The following is a 24,138-nucleotide window of genomic DNA, read 5'->3' on the forward strand; positions in this document are numbered from 1 at the left end:
CGTGGAGTCCTCTGTGTTTCTCTTTCCTTAATGATTTCCAAAGCTCTCAGTTGTTGATCAGTGCCTGAAAAATGACTGCATGGAAAAAGGAGGCAATCCAGAATAATGAGAGACCTGTTACAAAAAAAAAAATCTGCTCTGTATTTTACTTACAACATTTCCATAAAATAATGATTTAGTTATCTCTGTATGATTGCAAGAAATGTATTTTCATTCATTCTCTTAAACCCTTTCAAATCACAGAGGAAGTTCTGGGAGGTTCTTTGCTTATTTGGGTTATTTTTTTGTTTTACTTTAGGAGCTACCTCCTACTTTCCAAAAATTAATAAAACAGTCAGAGTCCTTAGCATCTCCCTGCAAGGCAGTAAAACTCGACCTCCAAAGAGAGGTCTGTCATGTTTGTTTGGCAAATAATAAATTCCCCAAGAAAAATGCAATGTTACAAACCCACTTAAAATTATGTTAAATTAAATATGTAGGTTCAGCCTAAACATTACATATATATATAAACAATATGTTTATTATTCTTCTCAAAAAAGATATCTGCACTCTGTCTAAATATATATATTTCAAGAAGCCTAACAACTTTATAGTCAATTTTTTTGATGTGCTACTCTGATTTTTTTATTCCTAGAAAATTTTGGGCTGACTTTAAGCTCTAATTTTTGCATTCATTATTTTTGTCCCGGAATTGCAGGACTTTCACTTTGAGTCGGCCATGAAGAAACTGCTGTGGGTGGCTTTGGCCAAATGTTGCTCCCTAAACTAGTGCAGACTAAACTGGTGCAGCCCCTCAGCTTCAGCACTCCCTGTGCTCTTGAGCAGCTCAGGTGCACAGGGATGCACAGGCTGGATCAGGAGGAAAACCAGACATCCAAGAATATTGCACAGGGCCTTTCAAATCTTGGCAGCATCTCCAGCTCCACAACTGGGGACGTGTTTGCTCAGACATCAACACCAAAGCAGGGACTGCTCTGCTCCCCCAGGGATGCACAAACGTATTTTGACCCCCAAGTGAGATAAATGTTTTACCATGAGCTCCCAAATTATTGCACCTGTATTCCTTCACCCCTTCCTCCACCCCACGGTGTCACTTGCAGAGGCACAGGAACAATGTGTGAAAGCCAAAGGCAATAAACACCATGTTGGGGACTGAGGTGTGACACATGTATGGGATTGTTGTATCTGAGTATGGGCTCTAAAATGTTGTCAATAAAATAGTGAAAAAAACCATTGTATCTGCCTTTCCCATTTCAATTGCTTTCCACCATCAACTTCCCTTATGAAGTTATGGAGCCCAGTTAAGTCCTATGACTATTTTAAAAACAATAGGCATGTCCAGAAAGGAGACTGCATCTGGTTAAGTGCACTGAAGTTTAAAAATAGTTGTACTGATGCAATTTCTGGGTGAGGATGCAGGCAACCTTGCAAATGGAAGCCCAAAATGTGTGCTATAAATCAGCCCCAAAAGTTTGTCAAAACAAACATTGCTGCATAGTTTGCATGCTCCAAAACATACTTAATTTAACTGACTGGTCCTTCATGATCCACCAAAGAATTTTATATTTGCTAAATGTTAACCTTGTGCTTTACTGATTTGCTGAACCCCAACCTAACAGAAGGACAGGTGGGTGCAATTTCCAAATTCCTAGTTTGCTTTACCACCAACCCTGGTCCTGTTTCCTCACTTTCATTTTCCAACAGTACCTTAACAAAACAATAAATCCCTCATAAAAAAATCTGTAAATCTCCCTAGAGTCAGAACACAGGACCAGACAGAATCCTGTAAGGTGTAAGAGCATCCAGTGCACAACAGGACTGAGCCTTGATGCTCCAACATCCACTGGTACATTATGGTCACACTGGCAAGGTTTAGTTGGTGATATACAGAAACTACTCTAGATGAAACGTAGAGTTCAATCTCAATCTAAATTCTCACAGCCAAACTAAATACTAGTATCAATTACATTTTTATGACATCTTCCACTATCATAAAGAAAAAACCAGAACCCCACATCCCTCAAATTAACACCCCCCACTACATTACACAGCGCAACAATCAGAAATTCACCTGAGATGGATTCCACAGGAAACAAAGAATTTCTTTTCCTGATTAAAAAAAAGATCCAACTAATATACATTTTTAGCTGGGGTCTCTTTGTTCAGTAGAATTGAGAAAGTCTGCCCACAACAGAGAGCTTGCAGTAATCATCTTTCAGAAACGAGAACAACCCGTGCAGAAACACAAAGCAGTACTGCCAGGGACAGGGAGTGCCTGTAATCCAGTTTCTTCAAGGGAAATTCAAGTACCCTAAGAGTTCTTATTTCTCATCTGATTTCTCTCACAAATCACAGGCTCTCTAATGCAATTTTCTGGAGACTGAGAATCATAAAGTCAAATATGAACAAGTCTAGTGGAAAATCTGTGATGCTAATCTTGGCCTACGTTGTACTTTTAACAGGCACTGAATTTGTGCACCGGATTATCCAGATGGCCATACAGGAATCATCCTGATAGGATTAAACCTTTGTGCTGAACTCTGCTCCATCTGTTCTGGGAGGTTTGCCTATCGCTATCGGAATACGAATGCTCAGCCTACGTCCAACACCACGACTGAGAGCACCCGTTTACCACACACACACACAAACACAAGTGTACATGTGCACACACAGCTCCCCAAGTGCTTGACTAGTAATGTGAGATGAAGTTACCCCCAAGTTTACCACCAAAGAAACATATTGGTTTTATTACTCTTTTGAAGAACAAAGCGCGCTATATCTAAATTCAAACAAAAGAGCGGTTTTTGTTGTTGTTCTGGGACTTGTTCAATTCATTAAACCATAATACTGCCATAAATTTGTAGATGAAGGCATGACTAAACATAAAGCAGCAAGGCTCTTCATCTTTGAAATCTATTAGTGTATGAGGATGTCTGACACAGTCGCACTTTGAAGATGTCATGGTTAAATATTTCAGATTAAAAAACAGCCAGAAACAAAACACATGCGCGCACACAGCACTGGTAGCTGCTCTTTGCAGCTCGATCTAGTCACAGCCCAAGAACAAAAAAGTAATAATCAGTCCCAGTAAAAGAAAAAAGCTCATTCCCATTAATGTTTCTTTCTGCTTTTATTATCTATTAATGACAGTCTCCTGCATTCATTGTTGCAGCCTGCCAGATGCAGCAAAGATCCATATTCATCATGTGCAAAAACTGTGCTGGGGCTGCCTCTGACAGGTTAGGTAGAGCTGCCAATGGAGGGACCAAGGTCCAATGCATGGCCTCGGGTTTCCAGGCCCTGGGCCAAGGGGAAAGGTAGGGAATCTGGCTCTTCTTCAGGACAAGCATCCCAGTGATCAGAGGGTTTAACTAAATTTCTGTTCTGGCCAGAAATACTCTGAAAACTAATGAATATGTGGGATGGAAAGGGTGGATATGCAAATTAATTAATGTAATTGTTACATTATTTTTATTATATAATTATTATTAATAATATTTTTATTATTGTTATTAGATTCAGCAGTGAAATATAATCCCCAGCCCCTGTTTGTGATGGCAGTGGGACAGAGATGGAGGCAATATAACCTGCATTGCATTTCAAGCAGCAGCCGTGGCTGCGTTGCACAGACTGAGACCTCCTTGTCTCTGCTGTGCTGTGTCTCTCAGACTGTTCCTTCCTCTGTTCTTTGTGCTGCTCCAAGTGCAGGGTCAGGCACCCCCTCCCAGCCATTTAGGCTTTACTTGCAAAAACATAAGCATAAAATTATATTTATAGTTCATAGTATCTGTCCAGCAATGACACCACATAAAACCAGCACGCTGAAAATCTGCGTGAATACTTTGGACTCGAGCCTATGAATGCTTAGAGAAGTTGTTCTTTCAATGTCTCTGATAAAGTCATGCTAGGTTTTTATTTATTTATTTAGGGCCACATTCAGACCACCTACCTCAGGCATTGCAGCCTGTCAAAGTCAGACTGCAGCTCTGGCTGGGTGAGTCAGCCTGCCTAAATTAGGATCTTCTTTCCGCTATACAATGAGCAGAAATGGGAAGACACCTCTGCAAGCCTGGAGACCCAGGGAGTTCCGTGCTGGCTCAGGAAAGTACCAAGGGATCTCAGCAAGACGATATCATAGGTAGGGAGCAGCCAGAAGCAACCTCATAAAAAAAAAAATTGGCAGCTGATATTGAGCAGGCACCTGACTCCGGGTTTTCCTGCAGGCACCTCTGCTCAGGCTCAGGGCTGAAGGACGAGGCAGCACTCACCGTCACCTTCAGGGCTGCAATCCCAGGAAAAGAGTAATTTTCCCCAAAGGGCCCCTAATCACAGTAACTTTACCTTTCAGTGTCTCAGAGAGCCAAGCATGGTCAGAAATATTTTTTTCACCCCCTCTTTTTCTCCTCAAAGAGCCCAGGGAGTTGAGCAATGCTCTCACCTGAACATCCTGCAGGAAAGTGCTGTGACCTCAAACCCCTGCCCATGAACTAATGCTGTGGCTGGAAAGATGAGCAGTGCTGTGGTCAGGCAGAATTTGCCCTGAGTGCTGGCCTTCCCTGTGGGCATGGATCAGGTAACACCAAACCTATGAATTCCATATGCAAGCCCAGGTTTTCAGGGAACAGCAACACGAGCTCTCTGTTCAGCCTCCAGCAGCAGGGGAGAGATCCAGCTGCCATTTCACAACTCAGGAGGGACCTCTGTGGGAAAAGCACTTTGCCTTTTCATGGGATAGAAGCAGAACCTCTGAGAAAGCTGCTACAAAACCATAATGATATGGTATTAACCAAACATAATTAATTCTGAACTTCCTTAAGTTCCCAGTGCTAACAGGCACTTCAAGGGTAGTACAGCAAACAGCACACAGGTTCCTGTAGCACCTGGGACCAGAGTTTTGGAATCATCCACCAATCCAGTGGTTCCAGTAAGCAACTAATGGAATTTTCAAAGTACCTCACAGACAGATGGAAGTTCTGTAGCCAGAGTTTTAAGACTCCCACTAAACATCTACCTACAGCTTTAGGCACCTTGGTGCTTTAGGTCCAAGAATTTCCTCAAAAGATTGCTTTGAGATACCTACACTCTTGGATGACCACCTGTCTCACAAAAAATGGATCAGAACTTCAGAAAATTCTAAACATCGACATCATGAAGGTCGGTAACTCATTAAGTGTTTCACTGTGGCCATTGTACTTTAATTTGCACATCTAAATGTTTGAATTACATTTGAGAAATAACCTTAAACTTCTAAATTTCAGACAAATTTTTCATGAAACTTTATTCTTGATCTTTTTAATAAACTTCCTAAGCCCATTCGCTTTGCTCAGTGAGGTCATAAACCAGCACTTCTTATATTACAGTCACTTTCACGCCAAGGATTTGTTTTGTCACAACGAGAACTATAAATTCATGGAACGAAGGTGGAAAGAAGAAAGAACTAATTGTGACACACAAAGCTTTCTGGTTATGCTCAGCAAACAGTTTGGGCTAAGATTTTAAAAACCACTTTATGAAGTTACACCACTGGCTTTAATGAAAGCACACTTTCTGCAATGCCATACACTCCCAAAAATCTTGTACTCTGGATTTGGGCCAAAAACAAAGCCTTTCTTCATTCCAATATTAATTATTAGCAACTTATTTTTATTCTTTACTACTAAACATTAATAACTTTCAAATAGCAAACCAGATTAGAATAACCACTCCAAACATCCCACCCTGGTGGGCTCCATTTTCTGCATCAGTATCCTGGTTTATGCTATTAACTCATTTCCTTGGATGTGGAGGAGCCTTGTCAAATACTCATTTTTCTGGGGAAATGCTTGGCAGACAGAGACTTGAATGCTCACTGCAATCCTCTCTCAGTTCAGTGACAAGATAAGTTCATTATTTGTGAAGTTTTCTAAACTGAATATTCTAAATTACAGTTTTGTGGAAAATTTTCACCTAACCAAACCTTTAATTGTGAGATTTTTATCACTGAGTTGGTTCACAGCTTTGGACATAAGTTTCATAGGAAAAAAGACCTTTTATAACCACTGATTTCTTTGGGGTATTTAAATAATGGGGTGCTCAACATGAAACATTTGGAAGTGTCCAGATAACTGCAAACTGCTGTGAACACCATTCTTTGAAAATCATGACATTTTATAACATCCAGAGGAATGCTCAAAAAATCACTAATTCTTGGCCTTCAACTTCCAAACCACAATTCACAAAAAATTTTCCTTCGAAATCTGCCCAAACCAGCCGGGGAACAGCGTGAAAAAAAGTGTTTTTCCCACCATAACACCAATAAAAGTATCTTATAATGAAAATGCCAAATTAGAGGAATTTGTTCAGAAATAATATTAATCATACTACAATAATACAATGTTCTGTCATTTCCTCGTGTGCTCATTTTGGAAGGTTGGAAAAACAACACCTGGGAAAACTTCACTGCCACAGTGGAGTGTTTCTCAAACATTTCTCCAGTTCTAAAGTCATTCTTTGCCCCTATGATGCCAATTGTATTTGTGACGTGGTGGCCAGCAAAGCAATTTAAAATGTAATGAATACTCATAGTCTATGAATATTCATTTCCTATTTGAGTGCTGCTGAATGTTCCCCTGTTCTGGTACCTGTGAAGTTTCTGCCAAACAGGGGAGTTAAGATTTTTCTACTTGCATGTCTTAATTCCAGTTCCTCTGGGATCTGGGGAGAAATCTCAAACCTTCAGCAAATGGTTGGTCAACACTTATAGTGGTTGGAAAATTTCCACCTGAACTTTCCTCTCTTATGGGTCTGCTGTAACAAAACAGCTTTTTCTGTGCAAATCTGTATCAAAATTCAATGGCAGTTTTTCTTGTGTTTTCTTCTGTTCGCAATTTTGGGAGCAGAGTTCTGAAAGCTCCTCAGGGAAAGTCACAAAATGCTCTCTATCTCCATCCAGGTACTATTTTTCCATGAATTCATGACATCCTAGTAACAATAGAGGGTAACAACATATCACAGCTTGACTTCCCTTATATATTTGTGGGGAAGAGCTGTTTGGAGCATTTTATCAATTTATTTATTTGAAAAGTATAAAGGGCAGCTGCTCATGGCTAGAAACTGACACATCTTGTCTTAGTAAAATCAAGGTGTTTCCCATTCCCAATTTTCTTTTCTCAATTAAACGTGACCCTAAATCCCTGATAAGTGACTGTCAAGGGGAAATTCTTTCTAACTGTGGTAATTGGAGCATTCAAATCTGCCTTTTCAGACGATATTTCCATGGACATTACACAACAGCAACCCTTTCATCAATGACTAGAATACCTCAAATGGTATCTCCTAAGTCTTCTGCAGAAGTGTTACCACAAATATATTACACAATAATGTTTAAAAACCTAAACACCTCACTAACTCAAACCTCCAACTTCATGCAATAGCTACACTCTAATGGCAGAACTGAAATTCTGAAATCTCCTTGCCGAAACCAGCCATTAAAAATCAATTTTCATTGTTTAAATCTTGTTTTCATTTAGCCTCAGACTAAAAATAAATTTTGAAAGATCGGAATTGCTGCAGTCAGATATTCCAAGCTTTTGAGTACCTCTCCATAATGGATGATTTACAACCCAGACAAATAGAAACAAAAGATTTTTCTGCTTTTCGTTTGGCGTGACTGGCTGTGAGAAGGGCAGCTCCACCTACCCACCCACCCAGTTCTTGTGCAATTCTCAGTAATATCCAAGGAGAAATAAGGGATCTGGGCCTGCAAGCAGTGACTCTGCTCTGGTGAAGATTAAAAAAAAAAAGACATCAGCAAAATTCAGTGGGGCACAATTTAGTTAACTCAGTTTTGGTTGCCTAAATTGGAGCTGTACAAATCCTTGGGCTGCCATGTTTTGCTGATCTGATGGATCCAAGATTTCTCTCCTGAAGAGAGGATTTGGATCATCCAGCCTGACATCCTGCACAGCACCCACCAGAGAACCTTATCCGGCAATTCCCGAGTGAGGAATTACTCAAACCTTAACCTCTCCCTGACCTGCCATACATTTGTCGGGAAAACACCACGTCCTTACTCAACATTTGGAATAGAGAACCTGCCACAGTATTGGAAGTTTACCTCAGTGCTTCCCAGAGTTAAAATCTTATTGAGATCATCATGAGCCTTTAGCTACCAATTCTCCCAAGTGAAGCATCTTAACTCTCTGGTCATGTTTTGTCTCTTTGGAGGGAGAGATGCTCCAACTCCACCCAAGTTCACATTCTGAACTAATCCAGCCTTGGTTTTCTCACTTGTATTAGAAGATCAATCTGATTATGAGAAAAAAAAAACCAACTTTGTTTTGAGGGTAACAGAGCACTGGACCAGGCTGCCCAGAGAGGTGGTGGAGTCTCCTTGTCTGGAGATATTCACAACCTGACTGGATGGGATCATGAGCAACCTGCTCCAGGCAAACCTGTTTTAGCAGGGGGTTGGACTGGGCGATCTCTAGAGGTCCCTTGCAGCCCCTACACTTCCCTCATTTTGTGAAACAGAAGAAGTCCACAGGGTAGCGAAAAGGTTAATATTATACACTCAGTGAGGTCAGGCTCCAAGAACACATAACAAGCCATTATGTTAAAAATTGCCTGAATTTATGAGTCACTGCATTTATGAAGGAACCGATATGAAAAAGACAACTTGGCAAAAATAAAGAAAATTATTTCCAGCTTGAAGTTTTGCAATTCTTCAGTATATCAAGGCTCACTTACTGTTATTACTATCCATGTTGTGCAATGTTCTGAAAGTCACATTTTTTTCCCCTGTGTATGCATAGAGATGTCCAACAACCCAAGGTATTCTTCCCTCATAGAAAATAAATTAGAAAGCAGACATAACTCAGAATAACATACAAGATCCCCTCAAGTAGAGTGGTAGAATCCTAATATTTTTTTTCAATATTTCCCTTCTAAATAATAAATCAAGCCCAATGCATTTCTCTATATGGAATGATATGATGCAGAAAAAGCTTGTGTGTTTATATTTTTCATATAATCACAAAAACATTCTTAAGCTCAGCATTAAACTGTAACAGGTGCTTCCACCCATGGATGAAACAAGTCAAACTTTAATGTCTCTTTGTTTAAATTCAGCCAGTTTTTTAATGCAATAGTCCCTACCTTTGATGGACAACCTGAACTTATACTAACTAAGGGTAAAATGTATCAAGTTTTGAAGATTAACCCATCTCAACTTGCTAAAATTTTTTCTTCAGTCAGTATTATGTCTTGGAGTGACAATTTCATCAAGTAGCACAGAGAGAGGCACCACCAAGGGAACTGAGGGATAAAATGGTTAAAATGAAGCTGATAGGGTCAACCTGTCCACTCTACACACCACCCAAAATTTAGTGGTTAAAGTTGTGCCAGGACCTCTTAAGGCACAAGAAGAAGGTCACTAAGTCAGATTTCTGAGCATCTTTCAGGAATCACTCACCACGTGCAACTGAATTCATGGTATTCAATGTCTGTCCTCAACACTTCTGTTACAGGCAGACTAGAAATGAGACCTAAGAGCAGTTAGTCCCAAAGCTTTATTTTAAAGATTATCCTCTCAAAATAGTGTATAAGGTGGGGGAAATTTTTCCTTTTTTTAATAATCCAAACAGAAAATACCAAATTTACTAAGGCACAGCCTAGCAGTCATTTCTGCTTTCAAATCTGAGGACTCAGTGGAAAATCTGTGACTGTGCAGTAACTGTGATCTCTTAGATGGCCCAGGATGGGCAGGATTGGCAAGAAAATCTCTTTAAATGCCCCACTGCTGACAAGAGGATCTACCTGTTATGTGCAGCTGAGGCACAGCCACTACTGCTTTTTATTTCTTGTAGGAGGTTTTGCACCTGCAGACAAATGGTCGGAGTCACTCATTGCTGTCATGAGCTAAAACAGCCTTGTAAAAGCTTGGCTGTCTCAGGTACTACAACAGTGATCAAATAACCCAACCATGCACTCTCCTTTCCAGTTTAAGGCAACCAATAGTAATGGTTTTGCTACGTAATGACTTATTTTAGATATAAACACACAGAGATTTATGTATCTTTCATATTAAAATAACAGCAGGACGTTGCTCTGGAAATCATGGTTATCTCCACTTCCACTTGCAAACTCTGACATCACATCTTTTCATTTGTCTGTTTTCATATTTCTATTTCATGTGTCTATTTCCACCCTGTATCTTTTAATCTGCTTTTGCCGTTGAGTTGACTCAGAACCAAATCGTCAGCAAACCTCGCCATCACCTAATTCTTCAGTGCTCTCCCATGGAGGAGGAAGGAAAAGAAAAAAAAGAAATAAAACTGTCCCTTTAAAAACCCAAGCATTTAAGCTGCTTGTCAGTCGTCTTCCTGACAAGGCCACTTGAATGTATTCAGGAATATTTGCATAAATGCTCGCAGTGAGTTCACCGTGGCAGCTAGTGCTAATGGTACATAAAGTAATTTAGTCACTTCTCTTAGGCATCCTGTCAGGGTGATAAGCACCCCCTCTTCGCCTTGTTGCATATTAGATCATTAGATAATAAAGTGTTAGAGCATGCAAACTGACAGGGTCTCAGGGACTATCATTTTTCGAGGGCATTGCATTCTGCCAGCGAGGAAAAATAATAGAGAAACTGATGCTGCAATTGGCATTACATTCTTCTAAAGATATTCAAAAGATTTGAAGAGAAAAAAGAATTTTTACTTTGCAATGATATGAGAGTTTTAACTGGAAACTTTGCAGTGGATTTATTTCTGGTAAACTTGAAAAGGGTTATTGCAAGCCCTGCCAGAACTCTCCCCTCCCATAAGTTCATCACTTAAATTTCATTGGGAAGGTTTGGCTTTTAAAATTGACACCCTGGGATGAACTACAAGCTCAAATATATTCTACTGGTTGGGGCCTGTTGGCTCCTGACTATACATCTTACTATATATATATAATTTGGAAAGGTCAACCACACCAGCTTTCTGGTTTACCATAAATATAAAACCAGTGAGGATCCAACTATTTGTGAATGAAAAAGTGGTAATTATTGAAAACCACAGATTACTGTGGCTTACCCTATTTATACCACACAGAGATGGATGAAATAATAATTGGCCTCTGCCAGCTATTACTTTTAATATATTTATTTGAAAGATGAGCTGCTTAACCCACTGGCTTCAAGGGGGCAGCGTGTGGATACAAAACCAGGACCTGGAGACCTGGTTAAATTCAGAGAAAGAAGCTCCAAGAAAGAACCTTCACTTTTCTCTGAGTGAAAAGTCTGACAAGCAAGATATAAATAAAGGTGTGTTGGATGTCCCAAAAATAATCCAGGCTACCTGCTAATGAGATGGTGAAACCCAAATGTGGAGACACCAGGCTCCTGAGTGGCTTGGGAGGTGCAGCTTTCTTTCCAGCTCTTTGTCTTTTACTTGACACCGCCAAGGTGTCAAATAAACTGTAACTCCGTGTTTCAGAGCAGCAAACACAAGTTTGTAATGAAAAATAAGCTGGATATTGTCTAAGCAAAGTCAACAACCAGCACACCTTGCTACATTCTGTCTCCCCTTTGCCCAGCACTCACAGTCAGGCATTCATCTCTATTGCCATCAGATATTTGTGTTAAGAAGTTAAACATCTGGAAAAGTCCACAGGAATACATTCGGTCAAGGGTATATTATAGTCAGATCTCAGATTTTACAAACCTGTGATGAGGAGTTGCTCACCAGAGCAATGAACCAGAGACAAACCATGACTGCATTCACTTCCCATCTCCCTGCCTATGGACACAGCTCAGGTCAGTCTGTCCTTCCCCTGAGGGAGGCAGAAAAGCTGGGAAGAGGAGAGGCAAACAAACTGCCTCTGATATTATCCAAAATAAAAATTCCAAAAACTGGACAAAAATAATCCATTTCGTGACTCAGATTGAATGCAGAAATTAATTTCAGTGGAGGAAACTGTCATCTGTTCCAATGGGCCTTGTCCAAAACTCAATAGCATTAAGCCTTTTCCTTTCTTTTTCATTTCTTTAGTGAAGTGTTTTAGATACCTAATAACATCATAACAACAGTTACTGGATTTTAATTTTTTTTTCCTGTTTCTTGGACTCACATATTCAGAGAATTCCTGGAGAGCTGGACTGAAGGATTTAGGTTAAAAAGAACGGCTCCACCAAGCCTTTGGGAAGAGAGTAATTTTGTAGTGTGAAGGTTGCTATTCAAAAGTAAGAATTTACTAGCAGTTGCTTTATGAGGTTGCTTGAGAGGTGCCTGAGAAAGCAGATTAGAAAAAAAATCACCTTTCCCACAAAATGTACATATGGAGATATTTTGCAGATGTTGACTTTTAATATCAGCACAGTAACTCAGGTGTGTGCAGCTACGTAAGCAGAGAATTATCTCTTTTTTGTTGTTACTTTTTGCCAACAGAATCCCTCAGGTTGTAGGAGTGGGAACGACAGCTGAGGTAAAATGAGACACCACCGTGCATGAGAATGAGGGCATTTATGTAAGAGAAATTAAGTACTGCCTCGACCAAAAACATGCACTGAGAAGACTGCAATGGGGAAAAAATAAAAAAAAATAGACCAACTACTTTAGTAGGAATATAAGAAAAAAAAGAGGAATTTTTTTTAAGACGAGACTTAATGGAAAGATTACAAAGTTGAACAGAAAGAAGTTTCCCTTTGTAATGCCTTCTGCTAATTAATAAAGACAGAGTTCATACATTCCTTATAAATTTCAGTAAAAATTATGACAGTGGTTTGTTTATTAAATTAGGTTGTTGGCAGGATGAAAAAAAAATTCTATAACATGAATTATGGCTGAAAATGGCTCGTAGCCTACATAAAAAGTTAGAGCTAAATAAATACAGATGTAAGTTATGTTTATATAATGAGAAACGCTGCTGAGCTAAGAATTTTAGGTTAGTAAGTGTGAACTACAGACCCGATTCTGCAAACACTTATCAATACCCTCAGCTTCTCTGACACAAGAAGCCTCATTGATCCCAACAGGACCATATGTGAGAATAATCTTAAATATATGCATAAGTGCTTGCAGGACTGATGCCTGAAAGCATAAACAGAATAGAAAAGTATTTCCACAGGAATCCACTGAGCAGTATAAACCCACACACTTTCCCATTTCTCAGCATTAATAATTTCTTTTAACATATCTAGTTAACATTTTTCTGAGTGGCATTTGCTTTCCCAGAGAAAATTTTATCTGGTTTCTTCAAACTCTTTGGAAAAATCTATTTAATTATTCATCAGATCCTTGGCAAATATTTGTGAAACAAACCAGCATAAAGGACTGGTGCCTTCTACACTCAGCTACTTCAATAGGAGCTGAGGGTACACATCTCTTAGAGGGAGCAAGCACCTATTGAATTTAGGATTACAAACAGCTTTGAAGACAAAGAGCTATTCTACCAAGCTGGAACAGGGAGAAGGGAGTGAAATGCCCTCTGTTTTTGTTTTGTTTTTCAGCAGTAGTCATCAACTTTGAGGACAAAGAGCAAAACAAAACATTAATCAAATCCAGATTTTTCAAAGTACATTTGCACTCAACAACTCCCATTTTAAGCACCTACAGTCACCAACCAGCAGATGTTCCCTTCCAGGACCAGCTGACCTTACAGAAGAGATTACTGTCCCCAGGCTGCTTCCAGCCACGTGCCCCCCATCCCACCCTTGCTGAAGTTTGCTGTGCTTCCAGAAAAGCCAAATTGCCTTGCACCATTTCTCCTTCAATCATTTCAGCAACAAGCGAGATTGGCAAAGAGTGATTATTTAAATGGTTTAATTCAAATGAAATTCATTGGCCTGGAGGAGACCAGGGAGCAAGCACACAACCATCCTAGCTGGCATGTCCAATGGTGAAGTATAGCCTGGAGCAGGGAGGGGAGACAAACAGCTGTGGGAAAAGCAATGTCCTCAGCTGGCACAGCTGGAGCCAGAAAAGAACATTCATCCATGGCTTGAGTAAGCAGATGGATTTCCAAAAGGGCTCTGCTTTCATTTAGGGCAATTCAAAGGAACAGATGAATCTCCTAGAGAGCTCAGCACCCTATAGATAGAAAAAATGCAATCCAAAACTTGGGTGCTGAAGACTTCAGAAAATATGCAACATCCTTTAGATGCACAGTCAAAAATCAGGGCAGTCTGGAAAAAAAAAAATCAGACTCCAATTTTGGGTGATGAATAAATGCAACCAACATTAAAAAAAAAAAAAATCACCCCACTTCACTGACACACAGGACAACCTCTGCACCCATGTTTGCTTACTTGTTTGTCATTTCACTACATTTAGAGCTGACCTACTTGAAAAATTCCCGCTTTGGTCTGGAGGCCAGTCCCTTTCAAACGTCTGGCCGGCCCCAGAAATAATAAACGCTCACTAGGACAATTTTGAAACCAGCAGCCAGGAGACACAAACCAAACAAGCCCAACATTTAAAGTAGCAATGCCAACCAATGAAAATGATTTGCCTACCATGTTCCAGATAAGAAGGCGTACCTTCCGAGGGATCGAGTCTTCGAGCTCTCCGCCCGTGCTTGGAATTGTTGTGCACAAACATATTGTCTGACACTGCCAACACGTGGCCATCAACATTGACTGTCGTAGACACCACGACCTGCAAGCACAAGAGCAAGATGGGGGAAAATTTGGATAAATCCATGTGTTTTTTAAAAAGTGTGGAGCGTAATAAACTCAGTTAAATAAATAACAGCTGGGAGCTGTAGAAAATTGCAAAGCTATTTCGCATAATAACTGGTGCTTATGCTGTACAAATCTAACAAGAGACGCTATTGATGAGTGGGTCTTTGGCATCGAAAGCTTTTGATGCAGTTTTAAGTCAAATTGCAGAGTTTGTAGCTGCGTGGCAGACAGCGCGCTGTTAACCATCATTTTAACAAGAGGATCTTTATTAAGTATTTTTTCCCCTATATACAAGGGCAGCTGTGTTTCACCCTAAATTATCCTTCAGTTTCCACGCTGAAGTAGATAGAGATGTTGACATTGCAAATGAGAATCGATTCAGAATAAAAGAAAACAAAAGTTTATTTTGTGAAGTTGTAACGAGAGTTGTTGCCTGCCTTGCCCCCACCCTTCTCTGCTGCTCTCCCCTCAGCACAGTCACTGCAGGTTGTTGGACTTGCCCAAATTTCTCCTGAGCTCTATCTTAAGGAGTACGTATAGGCATGTTTGTGTACACACACACACACGCTTGACAGTGGGGTCTTGATCTGGAGAACACAAGCCTATTCATCCAGTGTTAGAATTATTTGTATTTCTCAACTTATCTCAATGTCAACACCTGGGATTTGATTTGAGGCGAGGTGAGGGAGACACAGCAGGACTGCACTGGAGGAAGGATCAGACACTTCTGCTCCTCAGAGCTGCCCAGGGCAGGAGAGGAGCCAACCCAGCAGGGGCAAACAGGTAAATGATGGCTCCAGAGTACAACACCCAGCTGCTCCAAGGTGTCCAGAGGGACTCCTCAACCCTGAGGATCCTAAAGGAAATCCCTGTCCAGGCAGAGGGCACGTGAGCCATGAAATATTACAGAGAAATAAGTCCCTTACAGAGCTGTGAGCTCATCCCACCACATCTCCTCCTACCCCATTCAGACCAAGCAGTCTCACAGCCTCCCTGGCTTTTTCATTCAGCCACCCCTCCCACTTTTCCCTGCAAATGTATGGCATTCCCAGGGTTTTACCCCAGCCAAAGATTTGGCCTTCAGCTGGCTGCTGGTTTGCCAGGAGCACGCGTCGCCTTCGAGAACTTTGACTAAAACAATAAGAAGAAATGACCTACACTTCTCCTTACATTAAACAGGGAAAGGGATTAAAGACTGAAACCCACAGAGATATGTTTATTCATGCGACCTCTTACAACCAAATATAATAATTGTCTGTTAATTGCAGTTTCAGCTCCCACCTCATGCTTCGACATGTGAAACAGCAATCAGCAGCTCCTGTTTAATCCACCTATTATGTTGACTAATTAACTTTGCTCGACAGTTTATTTCTTCCTCCATTATCAGCCCCTGTCAGCCGCAAGCACAGTGCCGCAAAGGGGGACCTCAGCCCTTTTGATTGATCACCGATAGATTGACATGCAGATTAATTTAATTAGAATCACCTCACTTGAGAAATGAAAGACAATGGCAAGGGGGCTAATAGATCTGCTCTTATAATGAGGCAAGCCTCCAGAGCCACGGCAGAGGATTTCTGATTTATTTTGCTGAATTCCCCAGTCGCTCTGAAAGGCTCTCGCTTTAATTGTTCTTGGTTTTGAGAGGCTTTAGCCTCTGAAGAGGTGAAATGCTTTACAAGGATTGGCAAACATTGCTTCAACTCTCTCAGGAAGCTGCTGCCTCTCAAAGTTGGTCAAATGGGGACACTTAAAGGATCGCTTACAACTATTCAATTTCATCACTTGAATTGGAGCTGGGAAAAAAAAAAAAAAGAGTGAAAGGAAAAATTTTCTACCTATTTCTGGCCCCAATTAAAATACTCAAAAAAGTAAGCAAAGCCACTAAACTGCCCAGAGCCGATCCTGAAGTCTTTCTCTTTAAAAAGAGGAATACAAAAGAGAATATTTTACATCTAAGAGATCCTAACCCCTTCCCTTGGAATAGCATTCCAAGCAATAGATTTTTGTGCATGTTTTAAGTGAAAGATATTAAAATACAGAATAAATGATTCAAGAGCTCCTACAGATGGAAATTTGGGAAAAAGAAAGCACCAAATACTACAGATAAGTTTTTCTGAAATCAAACTAAGGAAAGAAAAAAACCCAAGCCCTATATATAAAATTCCAAAAGGGATTTCAAAAGTAATTTATCCATTGAATTCCTGAGGGGTAGAATAAAGTTTATGATATTTTCAATAAAATATGATCTTATAGTAAGTGGCTCGGGGTTTGCAATCTTATTTGTGCACTTGCAACCATTGTAAATTCTTTGCAAGTGAGATTTTGAGCCAAACCCTTGGCATTGCCTGTCACAGCTCCATGATTTATGCCAGCTCCTTATCTTCTTCCATGGGTCTGATTAGATGCATATGAAAATTAACAAAATTACAATTAATAACAATGGCTACAAGATAAAATATTTTCCCCAATTCCAAAACCCTATCGGTACACACAGACTTCCCACTGAAGCTGATTAATCCTGGGCTGAAACCAAAACTTTTAACATTTTCAGAAACGGGATTCCAGAAAAATAATGAGTCAAGAGTAGTAGCAGTAAGGTAGTTCTCAAACCTGTGAAAATTCTGTATCTAAGTATCTGTTGCTATACATGCATCTTTCTAGGTAAGAGCTTGAGAAGAAAATCCTTTTGAGGTTTTATGTGAGTAAAGCTACATTTAATTTCCCCCTCCTCAGGTTTTCAAAACTGTTGATGCAACATATTTTGAATTACTTAACAATGTCTCCCTACCCCCCCTCCTGAATAGTTTGATTTACTATGAAGAGACCACATTGGTGTGGTTCTTTGGTGTCGTTAGCAGCAGAAACTATAAATGGAATCCCCAAGAGAAACTGTTTCCAGTCTCAGGAAATGCAGAAAAAAAAACCTCTTATGTGTCTGTTTGAAAAAAAAATGATTATTCATAGCACACCTGTAAGAAGCAACATACTCTTGCTGTTCAATTCTTTAAACAAAAATTCTCATTAATAGAGGAACAGTGAATGCGCACTGCACTAAGGAAATATTAATGTCTCTAATTATTAAGAGTGAAAAAATGCACCTTGAATATTGTGTGCCACAGTTACCTACTTGGATTGCTACAGAGCACTTACCTACTTACAAGTTCTACTCATATTTTTTAATCTAAAAAAATACTACACTCTCCTCATTTTGATTTTGAAACGACTGGGATATGTTCAAGTTAAAACACATGCTAAAACTAATTTGTGGAGAAATCATAAAATTAGGGGGAGGGGACAGCCAGAGTATATGTGGAATGGGCACCAAGGCATCCTAAAACACAGACTGTAGCAAGAGGGAAAGGCACACTACAGTTTAATAAATGATTAATGAGGTGCTGACACATTAATGTAAGCACAGGGACAACCAGGTCTGCCAAATCTCAAACCTTTCCAAATTTTGTCAACAAAACACAGTTTTAATTTGAGACAGGCAAACATGGAAAATGATTTTGAGCTTTAGCTTTAGCCCTTCATAGATTTTGAATTTAAATCCTGTATCAACACCGGGGGAGACAGAGGTATGAAAGAAACACACGGATTTACAACTTTCTTCAATGAAGTTGGCACTATCGAATGCAGTAACGTATCCCAGCTCTGTGGATTATTCTGCCTGCCATTAAATAGTTCAGTTTATGAATACTTTGGAGCTTAGATTTTTTTTTTTTCCTCTTTAATATTCAGAGACCAGGAGCCTGGAGATCAAGCTATTTATCCACGTTTAGCACTCGGCCTGTTTATTTGGTATAGTACCTCACCTAATATATCAAAATTAAGCATTGCACAAGTCCTGATTTTTACCCACAGCCCATTAAGCTTTGCTCACTGATTAAGACATAGTATTTTCCTTGTGCTTTCAATTTTCTCCAGTGTATGGTGAGGGATCTGATATTTTTGCAATGTCCCCAATACCCAGTGGCAAAGCCAGAGAAAATCTGGCTAGGATGATTTCCAGGTTTGAAGTGTGTCCGAAGTGTTAAATATGTAACTCCAGTGCTTGCCACTCTTCTGAAAGCTATAAATGGCTTGAGCACATCTTTATTTCCATCACCACTTGATGACCTCTTCCTACAATGTGTTGACTTCTTTATTCTAGTAACTAAAAATCACTCTCCATTTAACAAGACACTTCAAAATGTGCCTAACTAAGAGCACATAAGTACAATACATTCAGTAATTTTGTTCACGTGCTCAAGGACAGGCCGGGCACTTAATTACCTTGTTGAATTGGGCCACAGCTCTCACTGCTATTTTGCAGTCTCTTTTTTTTTTTTTTTCCTTTCTCTTCTCTGGGGATGGAGCCTTGCATGTCCAAATTCCATTATCTGGGATTCATGAAGCATCATCTCTGTCTCTTATGCAAATTTGCAATAAGACACAAGTGGCTTCAATTCAAACATGAGTGGCAGCATCCCATGGAGGCAAACGAGCAGCCTCTGCTGCAGGAGAGGCTGTGGTAACAGAATCAAACAGCATGGCAATCTCTAAGTGACTTTCAAGGTTTTCATAATAAGTGAATGTTTGGGGTTTTATTCAGTGACACAGCCTGAAAAGTTTCCTCTAAATTAAAACTTGACATGTGTCAGTTCACAAGCAGTTGTGCTTAAACAAGAACAACAAGACAGCTAGGGCACCTGGGTTTCATTAATTACAATAACATACAAAACTGTTTAGGTTGTATGAATGAGTTTTTAGTTCTGAAAAATCAAATCTGGGCAGAGTTCACCAATGACACCATTTACTTAGTAGCAGTATTAATATTACCACTAACAGGGGCACTAGAGCCCTTCCCACCAGGAATAATGACTTATTGTGATGAAGAATTCACAACCAGACTGAGAATCCGCTCCGTGGGGCTTCTGGAATAAAAAGGCAAGGTTGGGCAAAGGTGATAATTCACAACAGCACCAAATGTTGTGTGCAACTGGGCTGATGAAACATCAAGATGAAATGATTTTCTCAAGGACAAGCAGGGAGTGTGAAGCACAGCTGAAGTACTGTGCAGTACTTGACTTCTCCTCCCTGACTGTCTCCTTGTGTTAACAGAGACACAACCAACACAGCCAGGGCCAGCGCTGCTCCAGCACACACACTCTGCTGCCACTGCACTTATCACATGCCTGGACATCTCAAACATGCAGAGAAATTTATTTCCTTCCAGGCCCACAACAGCTTTTATGTTAGACTTATCACACTCGTACATTTGCAAGCAAAATTCAGGATAAAACCTCCTAATTCATTTCTGATTGCGAGCCTGAATAAAGTGTCTCACACAGGCTGCCTGAATCAACACACACTCTGCCGCCTCCCTGTACTTTCCTAACATGTCTTGTATCAGATGATAATCAGACAATTCCATGCTGCAGCGAAAAAAAAAAAAACCCAAACCAACTCTAAAATCTACTAAGAAAGGAAATTTTCCACAGGACTGGTCCTTAGATAGTGCAAGACTCATGTCCTTGACCCTTCACTGATTTTCCCATCACAACCATAATCTATGTTCTGAGAACTTCTAGCAACTTTTGGGGATGGATGAATGACAGACCAAAAAAGTTGAACATGTCTGTTGGCAGCTTCAAAGTCTATCAGAAGCAGGGGAATGAAAGAAAGGAATGTCTCCATTTTTGTGTGTATAAAATGAGCATGGTACCATTTAAAAGTATCTGGAAATCTCTTATCCTTATGGGCTTTAACTAGAACTTTGACATTCACCACTGGAGATCTTGTAAGTCACTGGCAACAACTCAAAGGCAGCTGATAGCAAACACAATGGCACAGATTTCACTTGGTTCCTACACAACAGTGCCCCAAAGACCCAGGAGCACCATAGCATTGAGATACTACATGTACACTTGGTCCTTTTCACCCTAAGAAATGATAAATGAAGCTTGGACTCTGTAGAGCCCAGCTGTTTTATTTTAAGAAGTCCATTGCTAAAAGACCAACGAGTTCAAAATTAAAAAAAGAAAAGGGAAGAAACAAAAGCAGCTATTGTAAAACAATAAGCCTGGGCACTGAAGAGAACGCTGCGAGCTTCAATGCCACCCTGTATGAGAGTAGGAGTGGTTCACTCGGCTGAAAGTGATTAATTTCTTGAAAATGCTGAGGTCACACTAATTGACATGACCTGTGTAATTAAGCAGTCTCTGTTTACACACGGAAAGCTCAACTGCTGTGAAGCTGGGTTTGTATGACAGAATGTCTTTACAAGTCAAGAGATCAACAACCTTTCCTATGTCCTACCTCCCCGCCGACACAGCTCCTGATTGCTGTTCTGAGGGAACACGCACAGGCATTTCCATATGAAAATCAGCCTGGAGCCTGGGTGAGCACAGCCCCAGCAGAGTGTACATGTTGTGAAGCAAGCTCTGACAGGCCCCAGGGGTGACTGCTTGGACTAAATCCTCGTGCTGGTGAGAGTCCTTTTCCCACATTCTCTTTCCATGGCAATGCCCTCTGGAATCACAGGAGAAACGTGACAGAGGGAGGAGTGTGGGGTGAGAAGCTGAGGGCTCTGCCATGCTAATGCTGGCTTTTACACTGATTAATTTAATCCCTGTGGTCACATCTCCTCACTTCTGCACTTCCCTGCTCAGAGGCAAATAGCACCCTTCTGGCCTTCCAGAGCTGCTGCAATTAGGCAGTTCAACAAAAGACATTCTACATATAAATAATATTGTCACTTACATAACATTCAACACTTTTTTTGAAGTGTAACAATGCTGGAAAAGAAGCAAATAAGGTCCTGAGTAACTGCAGAAAGCAGTTATATTTTGGAGTTGTCTTTCTCCAGAGACCCATGTGGTCTATAGGACAAATCTCTTGTTTCTTCCTCAGAACCCTGAGGCAAAGCCCACAGATTCTACCATATTTCCTCCACGGGCTATATTCACTCCTCCCACCATAAAAGAAGGTCTTTTGACTCTCTATCCCATATTTTTATTCAGCACGTACCCAGGCAAAGCATTATTGCCACAGTCAAAGACCATGTCTTCAATAAAAGGGTTGGAGCAATTATTTCTCAGCGTTGCCACCACTCCACTCTGCTGCCAGCACTGGGAGATGTGCATGTACAGACCACCTTCCCAAGGGACAGTGATGTTCTTCATCCCAAAATGAGTTGTGATATAGGGGGAGCATAAAAAGATGTCCTTGGCCATCTGAAGCTGTGTTGATATTTCAGCTCCTAAGCTCCAGTGCCACAAGATGCAATAGTGGGGAAAACACCAGCCCAAAGCATTGCAAGAAATAAACACCCCATGGTAGCTTTTTCCAAGTGCTGACTACAGGGATGGACTTTCAGCCCATCAATGCACGTTTATGACTCTTTACCACTGCTCAGGAGTGACAAGTGTAGTCAGGAGCCTGATTTTATTAATTGTTCTTACACCTTCCTCTGCCTCAGCCAATAAACAAGGTCCTCATGCTGTATCTGCATGAAAACAAATAGCTCCCCATGGAGAGAGGAATATCTCAGAGCAGGGGAGCCCCATAGCTGAGAACAACAGCAAGGTCATTCTGATTTTTCCTTTCCATGCTTTCCCTTCCGGTGGAGATGACATTATCTTCAAGAGTGCTCTCTTCCAGAGCAAGAAAACCCAACTACTTCCTGCCAATTCTGCTGTGACAAGAAGTCCTCAGGCAATATTTTGTGACCTTATGTTTTTAGCATCTTTCAGTGAATTACTAGGTTAGTTTGGGTCAAAGTACTTCTGTCCCTAACAGCTGCTGATTTTTAAAGGAGGAAGCGTGTCCGACTGACCTGGAATCGACGCATGTCTCGAGGGTTTCCTGCATTTTTTAGGCAATTTTGGTTACATTTGAGGAAAAATTTCAAGAAGAACCTGTGGAGAAAGAGAAGCGAACATTAATGCCTCATAAATAGGGTGTAGTGTGTATAAATATGACATCTGCACATTTGGTACAATAAAGACTTATCAACATCAGTATTCCCAGCTCAGACAAATCGCCCCCCTGCCCACCCAAAGAGGGAGTGGAGCTTGCATAGGCCCCAGTCTAGCAAAACATGAGAGCACATCCTGAAAATTTAAACACTAATTTCATAGCTCTGTTGTGTCAGAGCCATTAAAGTTCGCAGAGTCAGTCCCTCTGTCACGCCAGGCTTGCTGTGCCATCCAGAGAAATGAGGAAAGGACACGTTTTTCACCACAGCAAAAAAGGGACAGACAAATGCTAGACATGAAAATTCCCTGGGGTATAAATGGGGTTTTGTTTTACAAGTTTGCTGTCACCCACAAGTTTTGATTTAATACAATAAAATACTGAAAATGTTCCATACAGTTGAAATCGCCCTCCCAGGATTAAACCAAGTTTGTGCATAAAATTAATGCTCAAATAGTGGTTAGTGGAGCCCAAATCCCTAAGAGGAGAAGGAAGAAGTCTTGGTCAAAAGAATGACTTCATGGAAAAATGAAATATTTTTGATGCAGTCTATTTCCTGACCGTACACAGTTCACTGAAGTAGCTATATGACCCTGACATATATCTCTAAGAAAAGGCATTGCCTTTTACAAAGCCAAAGAAAAAAGCAAACATTTCACTGAAAATATTTCTTTCAGTGTTATGCATCAGTGGACTGTAAACTCAGAAAGACAAGTCAATGAATAATAGTTGGTCTCAGATTCCAGGCTTCCTCCCTGAAAGCCAAAGTTTATCAGCCTTTTGTCCAAAATAAACTACAGACTAAGGTCTACTAAAGCTCAGCTGTGCAAAGTTTAATCCTACAGCAAGTTAAAAGCCCAGTGTAACCAGACAGAGCAGCATTACACATGCAATAACCATCAATGACTAAGCAGAAGTTCCTCTGCCCTGTTCCCACATACAGGAGTGGGGTGAGGAACAGTTTGATCCTGTTTTACTTTAAATCTGAATGTTAACTTTTGCAAGCAGCCCTCTTTTAGCACCCAAACTGAATGCTAGGTCAGCAGAATTTGCACAGACTGTCACCAAGAAAGGCAACACTGCAGGGTAAACAGCTTCAGAAAATCCCTTTTTGATGAGCAGCATTCTTTGCCCTGCTCTAGTTGTGATGCTGCCCCTCAACAAGACAAGTTTTGCTGCTTGTTCCTCCACGTCAAGAAAATCATACAAGGCAAAAGGCTGCAATGATAAATCAAACCTACGAGGGGCTGTTTTCATTAAAGAAATGCAATGTAATGAGGAGGATTAGCAAGTGTGATGCTTGGGATTATCAAGGACTAGATCTCCTGGCCCAGGAAGTCTCTTCTAGACCTGAGCTTCTAAATAAGAGCAAGCAATAAAATAAACATCCACCACACTAGAACAGGGGCTTGGAGACTGTGTTTGTTTCAAGGAAAGAGCAGTGCAAGCCATTGCATTTCTCAATCAAGCAGGTTCTGATATTCAATAATAGAAAGGTGGTGCTATTTGCTGTACATGTGTGTCTTTTTAAGCCG

At 40.5% G+C, this 24,138-nt stretch overlaps 1 protein-coding gene across 5 annotated transcripts in view; it reads right to left on the reverse strand.

Annotated features, from left to right (window-relative positions):
* Positions 1-24,138, reverse strand: part of EBF1 (EBF transcription factor 1) — a 267,551-nt gene that overhangs the window by 77,599 nt on the left and 165,814 nt on the right. For 3 of the 5 annotated variants that reach the window (XR_014591142.1, XM_083871629.1, XM_083871628.1), the window contains exons 7-8: positions 22,464-22,545; positions 14,477-14,618 (exon numbers count right to left, since the gene is read on the reverse strand). Coding sequence is in view for 4 of the 5 variants with exons in the window: in XM_083871629.1 (XP_083727755.1) it covers positions 14,477-14,618; positions 22,464-22,545 (224 nt within the window). In the remaining variant the exon portion in view is untranslated. The remainder of the gene's footprint in view (positions 1-14,476; positions 14,619-22,463; positions 22,546-24,138) is intronic. The other 2 variants (XM_083871631.1, XM_083871630.1) reach the window with 1 other exon arrangement.

The sequence above is a fragment of the Zosterops lateralis genome, assembly GCF_965231275.1.
Source record: "Zosterops lateralis genome assembly, chromosome: 14".
NCBI classification, from domain to species: Eukaryota; Metazoa; Chordata; class Aves; order Passeriformes; family Zosteropidae; genus Zosterops; species Zosterops lateralis.